This window comes from Pipra filicauda, unplaced genomic scaffold (genome assembly GCF_003945595.2).
Source record: "Pipra filicauda isolate LSUMZ 115617 unplaced genomic scaffold, ASM394559v2 scaffold11_size5308982_pilon, whole genome shotgun sequence".
In the NCBI taxonomy this organism is placed as follows: domain Eukaryota; kingdom Metazoa; phylum Chordata; class Aves; order Passeriformes; family Pipridae; genus Pipra; species Pipra filicauda.
In genome coordinates this window covers 4,059,702-4,077,375 of record NW_024103652.1, presented here as the reverse complement: position 1 = coordinate 4,077,375, position 17,674 = coordinate 4,059,702, and the positions used below count along the sequence as shown (strand labels likewise).

General features: G+C 35.5%; 1 protein-coding gene across 19 annotated transcripts in view; it reads left to right on the top strand.

Annotated features, from left to right (window-relative positions):
- RALGAPA1 (Ral GTPase activating protein catalytic subunit alpha 1) overlaps positions 1 to 17,674 on the top strand; it is a 142,620-nt gene that overhangs the window by 45,579 nt on the left and 79,367 nt on the right. For 9 of the 19 annotated variants that reach the window (XM_027726880.2, XM_027726877.2, XM_039386669.1 and 6 more), the window contains 9 exons: positions 2,119 to 3,693; positions 5,607 to 5,731; positions 7,873 to 8,089; positions 9,238 to 9,414; positions 12,840 to 12,992; positions 14,483 to 14,676; positions 14,801 to 14,899; positions 15,012 to 15,167; positions 16,617 to 16,745. In XM_027726880.2, the coding sequence (XP_027582681.1) occupies positions 2,119 to 3,693; positions 5,607 to 5,731; positions 7,873 to 8,089; positions 9,238 to 9,414; positions 12,840 to 12,992; positions 14,483 to 14,676; positions 14,801 to 14,899; positions 15,012 to 15,167; positions 16,617 to 16,745 (2,825 nt within the window). The remainder of the gene's footprint in view (positions 1 to 2,118; positions 3,694 to 5,606; positions 5,732 to 7,872; positions 8,090 to 9,237; positions 9,415 to 12,839; positions 12,993 to 14,482; positions 14,677 to 14,800; positions 14,900 to 15,011; positions 15,168 to 16,616; positions 16,746 to 17,674) is intronic. The other 10 variants (XM_027726887.2, XM_027726894.2, XM_027726892.2 and 7 more) reach the window with 4 other exon arrangements.

The following is a 17,674-nucleotide window of genomic DNA, read 5'->3' as shown; positions in this document are numbered from 1 at the left end:
CATTTGTTTCAGAGGGTGTTCATTCATGTAGTTAGTAATAAGTTGAACAATGATGAGAAATTTGTTGCTTATCAAAACTGAAGAGGAAAAGGACAATGGACTGTGTTATATTTGACAATTTTTCAGTTTATGTTTCTTTTCTGAGATAGTTTGGATGTCTCTTCTCTTTTTTCCAATATAGATCTCTCAATTTCCTGTCTGATAGCTTCTTTGCAATTCTGTAAATTTTGTATGAGGACAAACTTTAATTTTCAAATTTTAACTTCTCTGAAAAGTTGAACATGGAAATACCACTTTTCATCTTCTTGAAACACGTATGTTTAGTTAAGTACAGATATACCTCATTCCTCTGGTTTATATGCTTTGCTCAGAAGCAAAATATGAGAAAATTCAGCTCCAGTTCTAATTCTCAGAAAAATGTGTGCACTTCAAAACAGGTTTTAAGGGGACTTCAGATTATCAATATTCAATATTACTGAAATATATAGATCCACAAAGTAATAATTAGAAATATTTTGTAATATTTATAGATTATATTTAGTAATAATAGAAATATTTTAAAATATTATTATAAAATAGTTACTTTATTTTGACTGTAACACATCAAAGTTAGGGGAGAGAAAGGGGCTTAGATTTTGTTCTGATATTAAGTAAATTCACCACTGCAGTCCTGAAGTTAAACCCTCTAGATAGAACAACAAGGTAAGTCTCTTTATTGTGGCAAATAACTCTTGCTGGTGTTCATTTAAGCTCTTTACTGTTGTTCCTGACTTTGAAAGTGTATCTACAACTTTTTAAGTAGCAGGTAGTAAAAAATTAATCTGGGAAATAAAGGATTCTATCAGAAAGAAACCAACAGAAAATTGAGTAAGCTGTTTTTACCTTGCTGTTCAAATGCTTATCTCATAAAAAGACTGCAAGGAATAGCATGAAGTCTTGCAGTTAGTTGAATTGTCTGTACGGGATATTTAGCCTTGCCTGCACTGGTGATTTGATGGTATATAGTATTCCTATAACATATCAGGAAATCTGAAGAGGTGTTGTGAAGGTTCTTTATTTTTGTGGATGATGTAAAGTGACCTGAAGATACTTCTGTACAATTCCTAGGTGATCCATGTTTGAATTGTGGCTTTCATTACAGTTAACTATGATTTGTACCCATACTAACATATTAGTAAATGTCTCAACAGAGACGAGGAATCACTAATTTAATTGGTCATAACATGTTCTGCTCTTTTCATAAACAAAACTGGGTCTACTCTAATGTTAACTGTTGTGAGGCTGCAGGATGTTTTTCTGTGTCAGAGTCCTTAATTCTGTAATTCTCATGTATGTTACATTTGCTGAGTCAAACTGGAAGAAGAGGGGGAGGTAAGCCTTCATTAAGTATTTAGTTTCACATTTTGAAGATGAGAGACAAAACATCCTTTTAGGGAAACGGGGTATATCTTTAAATTATCCATTATGTATAGTCATATCTTCTGTATAGTCAGCTCTTCCTTGTAATTTAAAATTTTTAGTCATAAGTAAATTATAAATTATATATCCCGTAATATTTTTAAGTGTATTATAGTATTCTTTCTGAAATTTCAGTAGTTTATGTATATTCATACAAGTAATTAAAAGTAATAGTTTGCCACTTCAGTAGACAATCCTTATTTTCAAAAAAACTTGCTTGTTCTCTTTGGAGTTGCCCATTTTTCTGAAGATGTAAATTCTGCAAAGGGAGTACTACTGTTAAGCTAATTTGTATTCCGGTAACCATTTCCTCAGCAAGCCAGCTGGAATAAGATTGGTTGAATTATTGAACTTATTGGCACAGCTCTAGCTTTAACTGTATTTCCAAACGTTCCATGATCTCACTGTTTGTTTTCATGCATGTTAACATTTAAAACTGTGTTCTGATGGTCTAACTCATTTATATTACATTCTGTACTGGATATTATGTGCGTGTGCTTTTAACACTCTAGTATTGGAAAAAGTATTTTTGTTGTATCTAAGAAAACAAGGCTCTGGACTTTACTGGCTCTTAAAGTCACTTAATTATGATGTAGTGGTAAATATATATTGTCTCTCTATGTAAATTTTTGTGCATGTTACATATACTTTTTTCTACAGACATTGATGATGCTCAAATTCTTCCACGTCCACCTCGAGTCAGACATTTTTCACAGAGTGAGGATGCTCCAAGTGAAGTTTTTGGTGCATTAAATGAGGAACAGCCACTGCCACGAAGCAGCAGCACCTCTGACATCCTGGAACCTTTCGCAGTTGAACGAGCCAAAGGTGCAGTTCCTGTCATTGACAGTTCATCCCATCATGCTCCAAGCTTACAGAGTTCCACTGAGACCTCTTCAATGCATAGATCCACTGAAAGCCATATCACTGATACAAATAGCAGAGAGTCCTCCTTGGAAGTTGGGGATAGTATTTATGACCATCTTTGTCATTTAATAGGGCCGGTAGAATTTGCAAACACTGCCTTTGAACAAAGCCAATATGTTGACCTTGAAGGTGAAGATGATCTCCTTTCCTCTCTGAGAGAATATCTTAAAGAAAAAGAAGAACTTTGCGGTAACTTTGAGATAGATAAATGTAAGGCTTCTGCTCATGACGTTGATACATCAGTAAATAGGAATGATAGATTACCACTGGATGGATTAGAAAATAGAGATCAGACTGGGCAATGCACAAATAGCATCACTGTTACAGAAAGAGACGATAACACAGAGCTGCACCTAGAACAAAACCCAAGTGGCTTTATAAGTAATATTGCACCTAGTCAAGTAGACTTCTTTACAGGAAATCAAGCGCTCAATAAAGCCAGACATTTAGATATAAATAAACAGTATGAAAGCGTATTTGATCATGGGTCAAGTAGTCCCGGCAGCAAAGAAGGGAAGAGATACCTGTACAGGCAAGCAGCCACTGAAACTGATGTAGATTTAGTTGTGGAAGCAGTGGTAGGTGAAAAGCATAGAAGTGCCCAGTTTAATGAAAAGCTGACCAACTCACGTATTGTCCACGCAAAGAAAATTCTTCCTAAAGCGCAAGTTGACCCTCAAATGCCTTACGTCACAGGCACGAGCAAACTGGCACCAACTAAAAGAAGTATTTCTGAAACTGTAACTCATAGGGCCAAAATCATGAAAATAACGACTAAAAAAAGAAATAGTGTTCATGTTACTTTTAGGCCATCTACAGAATCGGTTCAATTTTACAATCCTCTTGAGAGCAAAGAGGCTGCTTGGAAAGCAAGACTTCGTAAACTTGGTGGCTTCAGTAGTAGCAGTAGTGGTAGCGGTAGCAGCAACAGCAGTACCAGTACAAGCACCAGCTCATCAACTGCCACAGAGCTGGTTAGACCTGGAATATATAGACATCTAGATGCAATTAATGCTGCTTCAGCTGGCAGCAAGCAAATTAAAGAATCTACAGAAACTCAAGCAGCTGTATTGCAGAAAGAAAGTATTGCAGTTAGTCAGTTCCATAATCGTAGTGCCTTTAGGGCACCAGGTCAGGAGTCGGCACAGCAACAGGGCTCCCTGGGTGGTGTTTATAAAACTGTTGTACATGCTCTTTCGAAGCCGAAGGCAAATGTTTCCCCACAGAGGCAGAACAGAATGCCAGCAGAGGCTCCACTGAGGGATCTGTACAGTCATGTAATGGGCTATTTTGGAAGGAAAGCTGCAGGTGAGCACTAACAGTGTGCAGAGCGCAAAAGGAGAAAGGCAACACCAGTTTGGCTTAATGCAACTGAAGCAAGCTCTGATAAGCAATCAAAAGGCTTTGGGATGATCACTGCTTTCCCTGTTTGGTTATGCATGCGCCTACAGCCAGCTGATTTTTCTCCCAGCATAAGTTACATTTACATACTTTAAATTACTAATTTTTCTTTTCAAGATATTTAGTTGAACCTCTTTGCTGCTGAAGACCATCAGGTTAGGGAAGAGGAAGAGACAGTAAATGACCTAATAAAGGACTGAGCCTTGAGACTTCTGAATTTTCATCTACCATGCAGAGCCTTAAAATTCAACCTACTGTATGATTGGCGTATGCATATTTTATCAGAATATGCTATTCCACACTGAGTGTAGTTTGCTTATCTGAAGGACCTGGCTCTCAACCAGCTAGGTTGAAATGATTGTATTTCTGGTTCATTTAGTGTGTTTTCTTCTTCCTCCCCATCCTCTTCCTCCTTTTCCTCCTCCAAAACAAAAAAAAACCCCTCAAATTTATATTTGGAGGTCAGTTTAGATAATTTTTAAAAAATAGTGTGAAACAGCAGTCTGCTACTAGTGGAATGATTTCCTTACAACAGTTCTCTGAGACTAATCATAAGGTTTTGTTTGAGTCTTTTTCAAAACATGACATAGGCCTTCCTATATTCATTCATCAAAATGGCTGCAGTTACATCTTGGCAACATCTTTCATTGCTTTCTTTTTCTCTTGGAACCATGGATGTTCATGAAGGTCTCATGATAGTCTTTCTCCTGCTAACTGTGAGACCTCTGTGAACTGGTCAAAAATAAAGGCTGTCGCTCTAATATCCATTGTCTTAGTTCACATAACCTTAAATGAACAATAAATTAACTTTCAGCAGTAATGCAGGTTTTCTTTTTTTCCCGTTGTTATGTTGGCATGATTAACAGAGGATTCTGCAATGCATCCTGCATTGAGATGTTAATGCCACCTGAGGGCAGTCTCTGTAAGCACAGCACCCGAGCGCATTACTGTCATGGGTCTCGCAAAAACGATTTGCTGCTCCGCAAAATCTGTACTTCTGAAAAAGATATCTAGGAAACACCAATTTTAGAAGTACCTGTTATTTGAAATTTGTAACATTTAACAGAGCCTCGTTGTTAGAATAAACTACATCGTGGTCTCAAGAGAGATGACACTGAGGGGAAAAATTATTATAAAAAGAACATGAACTGAAATAACTTGAAGACTTTAAAGGTGAATATCATGAAGTCAGGTGTAACAGCCACAGTTAAATATGAACAGTATAGTTATATCAAAAATGTAACACTGATAAATGAGTGAACTTAATTAGTTGTTCATAACCATTGATCATCCAGAGTTAGAATTTTCATTCCACGTACTAGCATGTAATTTTATTACGTAATGTTTTCTTTGCACTATTTATACTAGCTGTATGCAGTGCCACATTGCCATTTATCATTAGTATATATTACAACCTAGTTTACTTTTTCCACTACGTTGCTTTTCATTAAGAATGCAATGAAGAAGAAGCCTGTAGGAATCATAATTTTTTTAGCATTTGTTACTTGTGATATGGAGGAAGAACATACGCTTTATCCTTAAAGCAAGCATTAACAACTTTGAGTAGTGCTTACCTATAAGCTTCCTGCTCTTGAAGGTGGAACTGGAAATCAACTAACCCCTGCTTAGTGGGAAGAAGAAGCCGTACTAATTCTGAAAGTAGAGTCTGCTTTAAAAGAGGGACATTCTTAAAATGCATGTTCGGCAATTTTGATTTTTTTTTATTTCTGTTAATTAGCAGGTTTTTTCATTTGTTGCATTTTGTTTTGAAAATGCCTTGATACGTTCTTTACTATAAATGGTTGTTCATTTGCTTTTAGCTAATAGAGAGGACATGAATCAAAAGCTGCACCCTATTGATAGTGATATTGGCAGTAGCAATACAAATGTTCCTGACCTCATGGATGAATTTATAGCTGAGAGACTCCGCAGTGGTAGTGCACTGGTAAGTGTTTAAACTTGCTACATTTCAGTACTTATGTCTGCATATGTGTGCCAACTTGCCAATGACATTATAAATCAGTTCACTAAAATGTATTTCTCTGGCTTTTATGAATCAGCATTAAGAATACTGCTTAATTATTCCTTGTCTTTGAGATAGATTCATGCCATTTTTTACCATTTGTGTTTTCATATCTTTTAAATCTCCATTGTGGAAGCAATGCAGAAGTTACTGTCAGGTGAATAGTCTCATTGAATTGAACCTGTAAAGATCTCTGTACATGGACACTTTCAGAATAATAGTTTCTATGTAAATTTGCAGTCCTCAGGGTGGTATGTAGTTAAGTATCATGCTGTAGTACAGTACTGTTCTCTACAGGTATAGTCAATGCATCAGACTAAAAAACTGCTCCAATGTATGTTTTTTCTTAATTTTTTTTATTGCACTTCCAGCTGTTGAATAATATCTTGTAAGTAGCGTATTGGTAGTCAAACCAACTTTTCATATGCTTTCTTCCTGTGCTTTTCCAGAAGTGTCATGTTGTTTGGAATGGCATTCATAACGAGAAATTTTAATCAATTTTAAGTCAAGAATTTCTGGTTACTGTTGAATGCTTGCAGAATGAGACAACTCAGTTGAAGAGATAAGTGCTTGTTAACTAGCAACAAAAGGGAAAATTAAAACAAAAGTTACAAATGAAGAACAGAATGGGCAACAATTTAAATACAGTGTTTCAAAATTGTTTAATCCTTTTTTCTGATTAGATGTTTTGAAGAAGGTCATTTTAAGACATTTTCCTATAGAAAGTTGTCAATAAGGAGTTGCTGATAAGGGGCAGAAGAAGATTTCTGCAAGTGATTAAAATTGTTTATTTATCATCATCTTGTATAAATGGCAACAGAGGATCTATAGAGTTTATCTATATGTATTCTTTTTTCTCTTTTGTACTGAACTCATGTTTATGAAACTTGATTATTGGTGCAAAGTATTCTTGTTAATAAGTCTTGAATTACAACACAGAATGCTAACTTGAAGTCTATAAAAAAGGTTAACTTAGTCTGCAAATTAATAAAACAGATATCATCACAGCTGGCCCAGAAGAAGAGAGAAAAGGAGAGAATACTATTTGTTTTGAGAATTGATACTTTCCCTACGTAGCAGAAAAGAGTCGAGATAAGTTTGAGTACTACTCTGACACTGCCACTCATTTTTGTAATTGGCACACAACAATAGATATGCCTTCTTAAAACAGTACACAAGTTATTAAGATTAGTTTTAGGTTGCTGTATATATTGAATGCTAAAACCTTATCACAAAAAGCTTGTCAGTCTGAGTTAATCTTTAATCAGTAGTAGGATAGTAAAAGAATGCAGAAGTGATTGGGCCTAGTGTAAAAGGAACGCATCATTAGTCTCACAATGCATAAAGATTTCAAGCTATTTCATAAAATGGCTTTTCTACTTTTGTCTCTCTTCCCTCTCAAGCAAACAGTCCTATCTGTGGAAAAATATGCTCTAAAGAAAGACCTCAGATAGACCACCACCTTACTTGTATATGAGCAAATCTGCATGCCTTATTTCTGCTATATGTGGTCTTTGGTGTCCAAACTAGTATCAGAGTTGAGGTTTAATCATAGGGAGATTAATGCATGAATTAGTAATTTCATTTGCTGGTTGTATAAATTAAATTTTTGCTTTTAGCATGGTAGCCTATAGGCCAGAAAAGGCAATATTGCTTGACATTTTTTTCTACTTGTGCCTGAAACCAAGGTTAACAGGTTTTCTTTAGTAATTTAGATGTAGTATACTTTTTTACTATTTTGCTCTCTCAAGTCTTACCTATAATGTGTGTGACCCATGCTAGTCTGAAATTTAGCCTTTTATGATATATGTCAAAAAATTCATTGTGCAAATAAAATTTGTATTTATGAAATTCTCTGACTGCGTGAACTCTTCAGTTGCTGCTGCCTGTCTGGGGCTTTGGAAAGCTTTGGCTATATATTTAGTATGATGACAGTTTCTGGTTTAGGTACTTAAGAACTATTTGTTACATTCTGACTTCAGCAAATGTGAGATTGCTTTTTCCAGTTTATGTAAATAAACCATCCAAGATTGTAAGATAGTTTATGTCTCTTCAATGTGTAGAATGTGACAAGAAGAGGAAGCAGTCCTGGGAGCCTGGAAGTTCCTAAAGACCTTCCTGATATATTGAACAAGCAGAACCAAATGCGTCCTGTAGATGACCCAGGCGTACCTTCCGAATGGACATCACCTGCCAGTGCGGGCAGCAGTGACCTCATCAGTTCAGACAGCCACTCTGACTCCTTCAGCGCCTTCCAGTATGATGGCCGCAAATTTGAAAGCAAGTATATTTTTCCAAAAGTAATAGCATTTTTTTATTAATTGATTACAAATTCCCTTTTTTTTTTTTTTCCTGGTAAAGTTGTGTGCCAGCAATTTTCTGTAGAGAGAGATTAACTTGCTAATAATTTCAAAATAATGCAACAAGAAGAGGCTACTGTGGTTTTAGTATATTAAAAAAGAGAGCAGTGAAATACTGCTTTTCAAAATAATACTTGTGTGCAAAAAGCAGAACAACACTAAACAGAAGTTAGGAAGCAATATTGTCTTTTCCCTGGAGTGCATCCATCTATTTTGCACAAAATATCAAAATTAAAGGTTACTTACTTATTTTGGAAGTGTTTTTAATTCTTTTGAAAACACTTAGGCAAAACTAAAAGAAGGGCTTCTGATATTTTTACAGTGGCCTTTGTGTAGCTATAGATTAATCAAGATACTAAGTGTATTATCATGTTTAAATTAGTAAGCTTTGTTAAAATTAATGTGCTTTGTGTAATAACATAATGCTTTTCATTCATTTTGTTTATCCATTCCCACCCTTGTTGAACAGAAGGGGTCATTATGGTTGCTAGGAATTATGACTTCATATATTACATAAGATAAAAATAATGTTTATATGATAAAATTTATTGAAGAAATTGCAATTTTTATATATGTTGCTATTATGCAACTACGTAATGGTATTTAAGCCTACATTTCAGCCTGACATTTTTCTTTAGTGCTGAAAATAACATTTGTTAGAGTATCATTTGTCATAATATTTTTAATTTAGTGATTTTACAACAAACTTGAATATTTCTTCCAACTTGTAAATTTTGCAAATAAATTCCTTAATATATAAGTCCATTATTTTTACTTTATTTGCATGTAGGTGCCCTTACAGCAACCAAGCAGAATACAGGACATAAAGCAGGAATGTCTTCTGGAGACGTGTAGTCACAGGTTCAATCTTACAGGAAAGAGATTATTCAAAGTAGTGAATTATTTTGTGCTGTTACATTTTATGTAAATTTTGCAACAGTGCATTAGTAGCATAGAAGATGCACATACAACATTTCCATGGAGGAGTTTGGAGATCCTGGGCCTTTGAGTTTTTTTCGTTTCAGTGCTGTTTGAAGGTTCTAAGTTAATACAGTGTTTTCCTCACAGATTTCAGCTTTGGCACTGAGGCAGGGACACCAGCTTCTACTGACGTTGATGCAGTTTCAGGACAGCAGCAGAGTGCTGAGGAGCAAGAACTGGCCAGTCTAACTACACTCCACATAGATTCAGAAACAAGTAGTCTCAATCAGCAACCATTGTCTGCTGAAGCTGCGACTATTACTGGTAAAGTAGATTAAAAAAAAAAGCTCTAAAAAAAAAAGTGCATTTATTTCTGAAATTTTTCACCCATCCTGAAGAATGCAAATTCCAGCTTCTACATGAATCTATGTTCTTTTTAAGATGTTTATTTCAATTATTTTTGACTGCTATTGAAAAGTAATGTGTGAAATAACATAAGTTAAAAACCTTTGACTTAGTTACCCCTAGGATCTTTAGCTTGTTCCTAAATGTATTTTTAAACCCTTCATGACAAAATCTATACAATTACCGAGGAGAAACTTGTACCACATTATGTATGCTAGATCTCTTACAAGAGTCCTTCTATTACTGGTAGTTAAATAACTGATTTTCAGGAAAAGCTTTTTCTTTGGAAGGCTTTGACAGTGCTATTTCAAACCAGTGTATCACTCTGAAGTATCATGGGATTCTTTTGTATACATCCATCTTAATGTCTCTTTATATTGTCTGTAAAATGTTATTTTGCCATGTAACATCACTTTCCATTGGTATAACTTAGAAATTATTTTTATTTTAGTACTTTACTTGTTGTTTTCATGAAAAAGTAAACCTGTAAGGAAGGAGTGTTTAACAACCTCAGTTGGTGAGGTCAATGCTCCACCAGTTTATTTTGCAGCTGTTTCTTGAGAGAGTGAGAGAGAGAATAATAGAGTAACAACCACCAAGTGATGCAGTTAACCCTGACTGAATGGGCTTCTGTCTCAGAGACAATCCCTCTCTATGAGGAGGATTTTGAAGATCGGTCTCTTCCCAGGTTTTGTAAATCCAAACTAAAGATGTCCATAGTCATTTGCATACTCCTTGTTCCATGACTGTTACACACTACCATTCATGTTATAACCCTAGCTGTAACAAGTAAAAAGTTCCAACAGGAAGTACCAATTTATCTGTGAAAGCTTGTACCTACATACAGTATTTTGTTCTCTGTGAGAAATCAAACTCTGCATTTTCAGAGATATGGAAAGACCTCTTTACTTCCCCCCACAGTTTTCACTTTTTAGAAGTGGCTTTCTGGTGAAAGAAGCATGGTATTAACTTTCATGGACATTGTTGTTCGGCTTGTTCAACAATGTTCAGCTTGACTTTTGTCCTCTTCATTTTCCTCTTTACTGTGTTCTTATTGAAAGTCCTTGCTGAAGATCTGTTCTTTTTCTGTTTGTTTGTATGTGTTTATAAGTTGATTATTTCATTACTGTTTGGTATTTTTGTCCAAGTTTGCACTATAATTGAATTGATAAGATTGCAATTAATGACTGAGTTGTCCATTGAGAAATTCTGTGGTTGTCTCTTCTTGCTTGGACTACTGTTTTAGAGAGGCAACTTTTGTGTGTCATGTGCATTTAGCTGGGTTTCCTGAGGAAGCAATACTTATGCAATTCTCTGACTGTTCCACGCACCCAAGGATATTGGAGCCCGTTGTCTAATTTCTGCTAAATTGACATAGAAAAAAACAGAAGGGTATTATTTTCTTTGATGTTTTATGAAAGACAGGCAGCTATCTAGTGAAAATTGCATGTATGCAGAGTCCCATGAGAGGGAAACCGCAACGTGAACTTCACTATATTAGATGCCATCAAATCAATGCAGAAACTCAACCTCAAAACACACGCATAAAAAACAAGTTTTCAGTGGTTCTGCTGATCAGAAAACTAATCCTTGCAAATAGTTTTATTTTGAAGGTTTTTGGAAGGAAAAATTCTTTTTGGTATATGAACATTATTTCATATTCTTAGTAAATGAGAGTTTACCATTGACTGCTGTTTGCCAGTCCTAGAACAAGTTGAACCCCTGGTAGTCTCAGTCCAGTTTAGATCCTCATATGCTGAAGTATCTTTTAGTGACAGTCTCCTGTAGTTCCACAAATTTTTCATAATTATTTCTGTCCATTCTCTTCCATCATATAAAGATCTCTTTCCCTCCTTCCTCTGCTCCCTCCCTGCCTTCTCTGCTTGTTCATTCTTTCCATCTCATTCCCTTTCCTTCCCTTTCTATCTCAGTCTCCCTCACTTTCTCTCCTCCCCGTCGTTCTTTCTTGCTCCTTCTCTTGAACTACTTTCATCTGTCCCCAGCTAATGAGCAGAATGGAAATGAAGTAAGCAAAGGTTTCTTTGAACATCTTTTAAGGGTGTATCTTACCTTATCTTTGTAAGCGTGTGGAAAGCAAGTAGTCAGTAGCAAGAGGGGAGTTGTGTGAATTAGTAACCTGTGTGCAAAGCAGTAGTGCCCCTCTCTCCTGCATAGAGATGTTGATTTAAATTGATGATAAAAGCTTCATTTCCTTGGTCATTTAAAGGAGATGGAGACCTTTGCAGTTTAATGATGTAATTGAGATTGTTTACTGCAATTTTGGTTTTGATAACACTGAGGTTTTCTGTCTAGTTCTTTAAACAATTTGTTCTCTTTACAAAAAAGAACACTTTTCTCAAGTGAGAAGTATTCTCAATTAATCTCACAATAATTTGGAAAAATTACTGTTTTAAAAGACTCACTTATTCATTACTGTCCCTAAAGTTCAGTTTATCTCTAATACTGAATTTCACATATAGTGATTTTGGGTCCCAGTTACATTTATCTGAGAGTTAAACTTAATAGGTTTGAATTCTTCCATTTTAATGTGTGCTGATGTGTAGGAAAGTCTGGGTGAATATCTGTTCTTTTTTTGTCCGCCACATGACTGTTCTGGCTGAACTCAGCTTTTTATAATAAGCTTTAGACAAATTCAGGATGTGAAATGTAAGATAGTGCAGAAGAAAAATACAAGTACCTGCTCCCTCTCCACAGATAAGAGTAGTAGAGACCACATAGTTGTCTATAGAGGTAGCTCGGAGATGATCACAGAAAAATGCCTTTACAGCACTGCCATTCAGACACTTTTGATTTCCTGTCTTAGAAGAAGTAAAAGTCCTCCAACTATACAGAACCTTCCCTTCATACAGATTTTCTCAGCGCAATCGGCAGATAAACATCAAAGATTATCAGTTACTGGTTTGAGTTTTTATTTATTTATAAACTTGCATGCATCAGTAAACCTGGAAAAGCATTTGTTCCAGGAAAATTTTTGCTTAAACATTTTGTTGGAGAGAAATTTAGGTGAGAATGTGATGAGAAATTCAGCTGCTTCAAAATGCTGAAATTGCTGCAGAACAAACACATTTAAAATTATTTGGACCTAAAATAGAGGTCTGTTAATCCTCTGATTACCTAACTGATTTCGATGTTCATCTCTCAGCTTTCCTGCATGTAGTTTGTTTTCTTTCAGAGCACCATTCACAGGGAGATCTTCTTACTGTTTTTATATTTGATACATAAAAGCAGCTCAGTTTTCTGTTATTGCCGTGTTTAGACAACATTTCAGTAGCTCAAGAAAATGGAAAGGCTTTTAAGGTAACTGTTAAAAATTGCATTTACAGGCTCTGAAAGTGCTTCTCCAATCCAATCTGCTCTTGGATCCCGATCACAGACACCCTCTCCTGCCACTCTTCATGCAGATCATATTGAGCAGAAGGATCTGCAGCTGGATGAGAAGCTCCACCACTCTGTTTTACAGACGCCAGATGACCTAGGCAATATCTGGAATAAAAAATACAAACCCGTTCTTTCTTTCTTTCTAGTGCAATATAGAGAAGTAGTATATGTGACTAATATCACAGCAGTTGTAAACAATCCTGTACAAAGCTATTTCATCTGCACTTAAAAAATATTTAATTTCAGTGAATTCTTTTAAAAGCAAAGCAAGACCTTTTGCATTTTATCCTGCATTTCATTAGAATTATTAGATGTGGATAAATAGTCCACACATTTATAATTGTTCTTTTAGTTGCTTAGAATCGTGGCAGCTAAATCTAGTGTGTGGCCCTGCCATGGATTGTTTTATTGATGAACAAATAATAAGACATAATTTTAAAGTAATGTTATCATTTCTTCTTGAAAGTTTGGGTTTTTTCCCTTTGATATTTAAACAAATTTGTAATTACATCAACTGTCTTAGCTATTGAATTCTGAGATACATTTACTTTGTAAATACAATGTACATGTTTCTCCCATATGTGGTCTCATGGAAATAGAAGAGTGTCTGACATATATTTCAGACCCTTTTCTTTAAGTAGCTTACTGATGAACAGAAATATCCTTTTGCTTTGTACTTTGGAATCTACAGCCTAGAAACGAATTAGAGTCTCTCCACAGTGGTCCAGATGTTCAAAAGATGAGGTTATGTGATTAGGCTGAATTCAGATTTAAGTTTGATTTGGTTTGCCTGTGGGAGCTACGAAATTTCCAGAATATCCCAGCAAATTCTGTTGCTAAAGTGTTTTGAAAATCCACCTGAGGGGGTGGAAGAAGATTCTGAATGCCTGCTGCTTTAAAACTGTGACTCAATAGCTAGTTTCTTTTGGCTCTTTAGATAATTAAGTGTGATCTGAGCAGACGTGAGCCATCATAATCTATTGAAGGTTTCCTTGTATGGACAGTCTAGATCAATCATCTGTGTGGGGAGCTAGGTGAGTGTTAGGCTGTGGTGCTAGGTTACTGAATGTTGCCTCTCCACTGATGTGTTTACTGCTTAAAGGACAGCAGCTAGAGACAGGTTTGCTATCACCTTTCCCTTCAATTTGCAATAAAATACATTCCTAGTAGATTCTAAGGAAAGTAGTCTTTGTGTTTTATTGGGGAAAATGTAAAGTTGAAACATAATTTTACTTGAAAGCAGGCAAGTGAAGTTCTGGAGATTCATTGACTCCAAAGAATGTAAGGCAACACTTAATAAAGGAGAGTGGCCTTGCTGGGTCCATCTGATCTGTATTAGAGCTCCAGAAGTGACCTTAAATGTTATTTATGGAAAGAATATAAGAAACAGGACAATTTTTCCTCTACAGAGTTTGTAATAGACATAGAATTTAACATATGCGGTGTTGAGGTGGCTGAATGGGTAAAAGATTGCTTACTCTAAAAGCCTGATCTTTTGGTTTTAGGAAGACTATGTATGTAAAAGTTACATCAGAACTTTTCTTTTTCTGGAGTTATATCTCACTATACTTTTTTTCTTCTGTTACAGAAACTAGTGAATTCCCCTCAGAATGTTGCAGTGTGATGGCTGGGGGAACACTTACAGGATGGCATGCCGATGTTGCTACTGTGATGTGGAGGCGAATGCTAGGAATTTTGGGAGATGTCAACAGCATCATGGATCCAGAGATTCATGCCCAGGTTTTTGATTACCTGTGTGAACTGTGGCAGAATCTGGCCAAGGTAAAAGAGCTGAACCTTTTCTCTGACCTGACCTGTTAGGGCAGGATTTTCAAAAGGAAAAAGCCAACACCTTATATATTTCCCTTTAATAATTCTCTTTTTGTTTTGTTCTTAATAATTGCAGATAAGAGACAATCTTGGTATTTCAACAGATAACCTAACATCACCATGTCCCCCAGTTTTAATTCCACCACTGAGAATTCTAACACCATGGCTATTCAAGGTAAATTTGAGCACTAAACTATGAAACAGAAATGGAAGTTAATGTAGGTGCAGAGGAGTGTTTAATGCAATTTTGAAATTTTTGAACAATAAATATTTTTCTGAAATTGTAGGCAACAATGCTGACTGATAAATACAAACAAGGAAAACTACATGCTTATAAACTTATTTGTAAGACAATGAAACGAAGACAAGATGTTTCTCCAAACAGGGATTTTTTAACTCATTTCTACAATATAATGCACTGTGGACTTCTTCATGTTGATCAAGTAAGTTTAAGTGTGAAGTTCAAGGTAATATAAATAACTGAAAATAAAATTATTTTCTCAAAAGTACTCAGTGGATTTTCAGCTGAGTAATTTAATGTTTTTTTAAAATAGTTATGCTGTTGATACTTTTCTAAAAAGAAATATTTGATAAATGGTCTTCATGTCCTTGGTTGTAATCAGAAATCCTTTTTTTGTAGTCCATTTCAAGCAAATATGAAGGCAGAAAATGTACTTTCTCATTTTCATTGATTATATGTTACAGATTGAAGTATGCAAGAAAGAGAAGGAAGCAGATCTCTCTAAAGTCTACTGTTCTTACTTGCTCCCTGATGCAAGAGTTTAGCTAGTAAATTGTGCTCACTGCATTGTAGGGCTTTGTTTCTACAGCAAGAATAGCAACCAGCAAACTGAGATGTACTGAGCAGATCTAATCAGTGGGAGGAGATCTTTTTCATAAGTTTTAATGTTAACAAGTATGAAAATATTGGATGACTTAAACACTTCTCTTAAAGCTTTGCATCAGAAGTGTGAAAATGTTGAATTTGAGAACTTCTTTGAGGAGTGGTTATAGGCATAGTGAGATCAAAGGTTCAAACAATTGTTTTTTCATTAGCTGGGCAAAATAGAATTAGTCCAAAATTATTCCACAGATGGCTATGGATAGGACCGATGTCCAGTTTCTGTCCTCTAAAAACCAGTTTGTGCTGCTTTTCTTGCTGGACAGCAGATCTTCCTATAACATACTGCCATTTAGTTGGATATTACTGCTAGTGAAGAATTATTCAGAGGAGAAAAAAGGGGTGTTTTTTTGGCATATCTGTGAACTTGGGATGGTTTTTAATAATTTTATACTTTTCCAGTACTTTTGAAGAAATTGCATCATGTACAGAAATTTTTAAAAGTGCTTCACTAAGTCTACAAGAACACAATATTCTGTGTTGAATAACTACATACAGGCAATCTTATAAAACACTTTATTATCTTTCTTTCTTTATATTTTGGTTCCATATGGATATACGTAAGAGGCTAATATCTTTTTGTCAACTATAGTCAGGTAATACTTATTGGAGAGGATTAAGCATGTTTTTAAGAAGGTATAATAGCTGGTTATCTCACTATATCTCTTTGGTACATACTTAAATGGATGGTTAATCAGTTATAGAAATCTTAAAAGCTAAATGTAAATTAATATAAGATATGAACTATTGTCCAAGATTAAATTGACCTATAAAGTATACCACAGTCTGCTTACATTAATATGAGTATACTTAAGGAATTTATCTTTTTGTGCTAACTCTTCACTCAGTAATAAGCATCTTAATGGCCACAATGAATTTGATTTCTTGCATTTTTACTTTCTACCCTTGATAAATACTTGCCTTTTTTTCTTCATTTTTCATATTGATTCATGTTGATACTCTTCCTTTTTTCCCCTTTTTCCTCTGCAAGGATATTGTCAATACAATCATTAAGCACTGCTCTCCCCAGTTCTTTTCACTTGGTCTGCCTGGTGCTACCATGCTTATTATGGATTTCATTGTAGCAGCAGGAAGAGTGGCTGCTTCGTCATTCCTCAATGTAAGTATTCATCAGTTAATTCTCATCTGTAGATGAGTGGGAAGAATTTGAGAGAAAACTGAACAGTATTTCAACTTGACTGGGGTGTTAACTTGATCTCAGTATTCAGTGTAATGGTTTTCAAATACAGATAATGTCAGTGATTTATTCTGGAACACTACACATGCAAGTCCTATCCAGAAAATATGTGAAGAATGCAAAAATTACTGTTGAAGCAGAAAATCTTCTTTTACTTCAGAGTTCTCAGAATTGTGACTGCCATTTTTCTGTGCTTTAGCATATTTTAAAGTAAATGTCCATTTTGACCAAGATTTCATTTTAAAACAGTATTTATTCCTCCATATCTCTGCTATGCAATGACCTTCATGATTAGGCTTGAAAACTCAAATCTGCTAGTGTTTGCACTATTTGAATGTACTTGTGATATTGTTACTCAGGCAGATTCAGCCTTATATAGTAATACTGATATGATTACCTATGTGCTGTTGACCTTGCATGATTGTACTCTCTCAAAGCTTCCCAATAGTTCCCTCCAACTGTCTGTGAGTTTTGACTGTTTATCCCATCATTTCCCCTCTAATCAGCTATGGAATGCAGCCTCCCTCAAGGTGCTATCTGAAGCCTCTGTCAGCTTCTTACACTGTAACCTTTTCTGTTTCCTGTCACATCTGGTAATTTTCCACGTCTTGTTCAATTAGCTGAACCTAAGACCTGAGCCTAGTTAGCAGCTCAGTCATTTCTCTGTAGTCCTAACAATTCCTTTGCTTCCTTTTGACTGTCTTTGAAAATGGGATCATGGAGTGTGCATGAGTAGCAAACCAAGGGGCTGTGGTTTACTAACTCTGCAGAATTTGCAGCAGAAAGGAAACAGCTAAACAGAGTTTCAGCTATTGTTCTCTTTTAAGGCAGCTAGAAATGTCAGCTTCCTG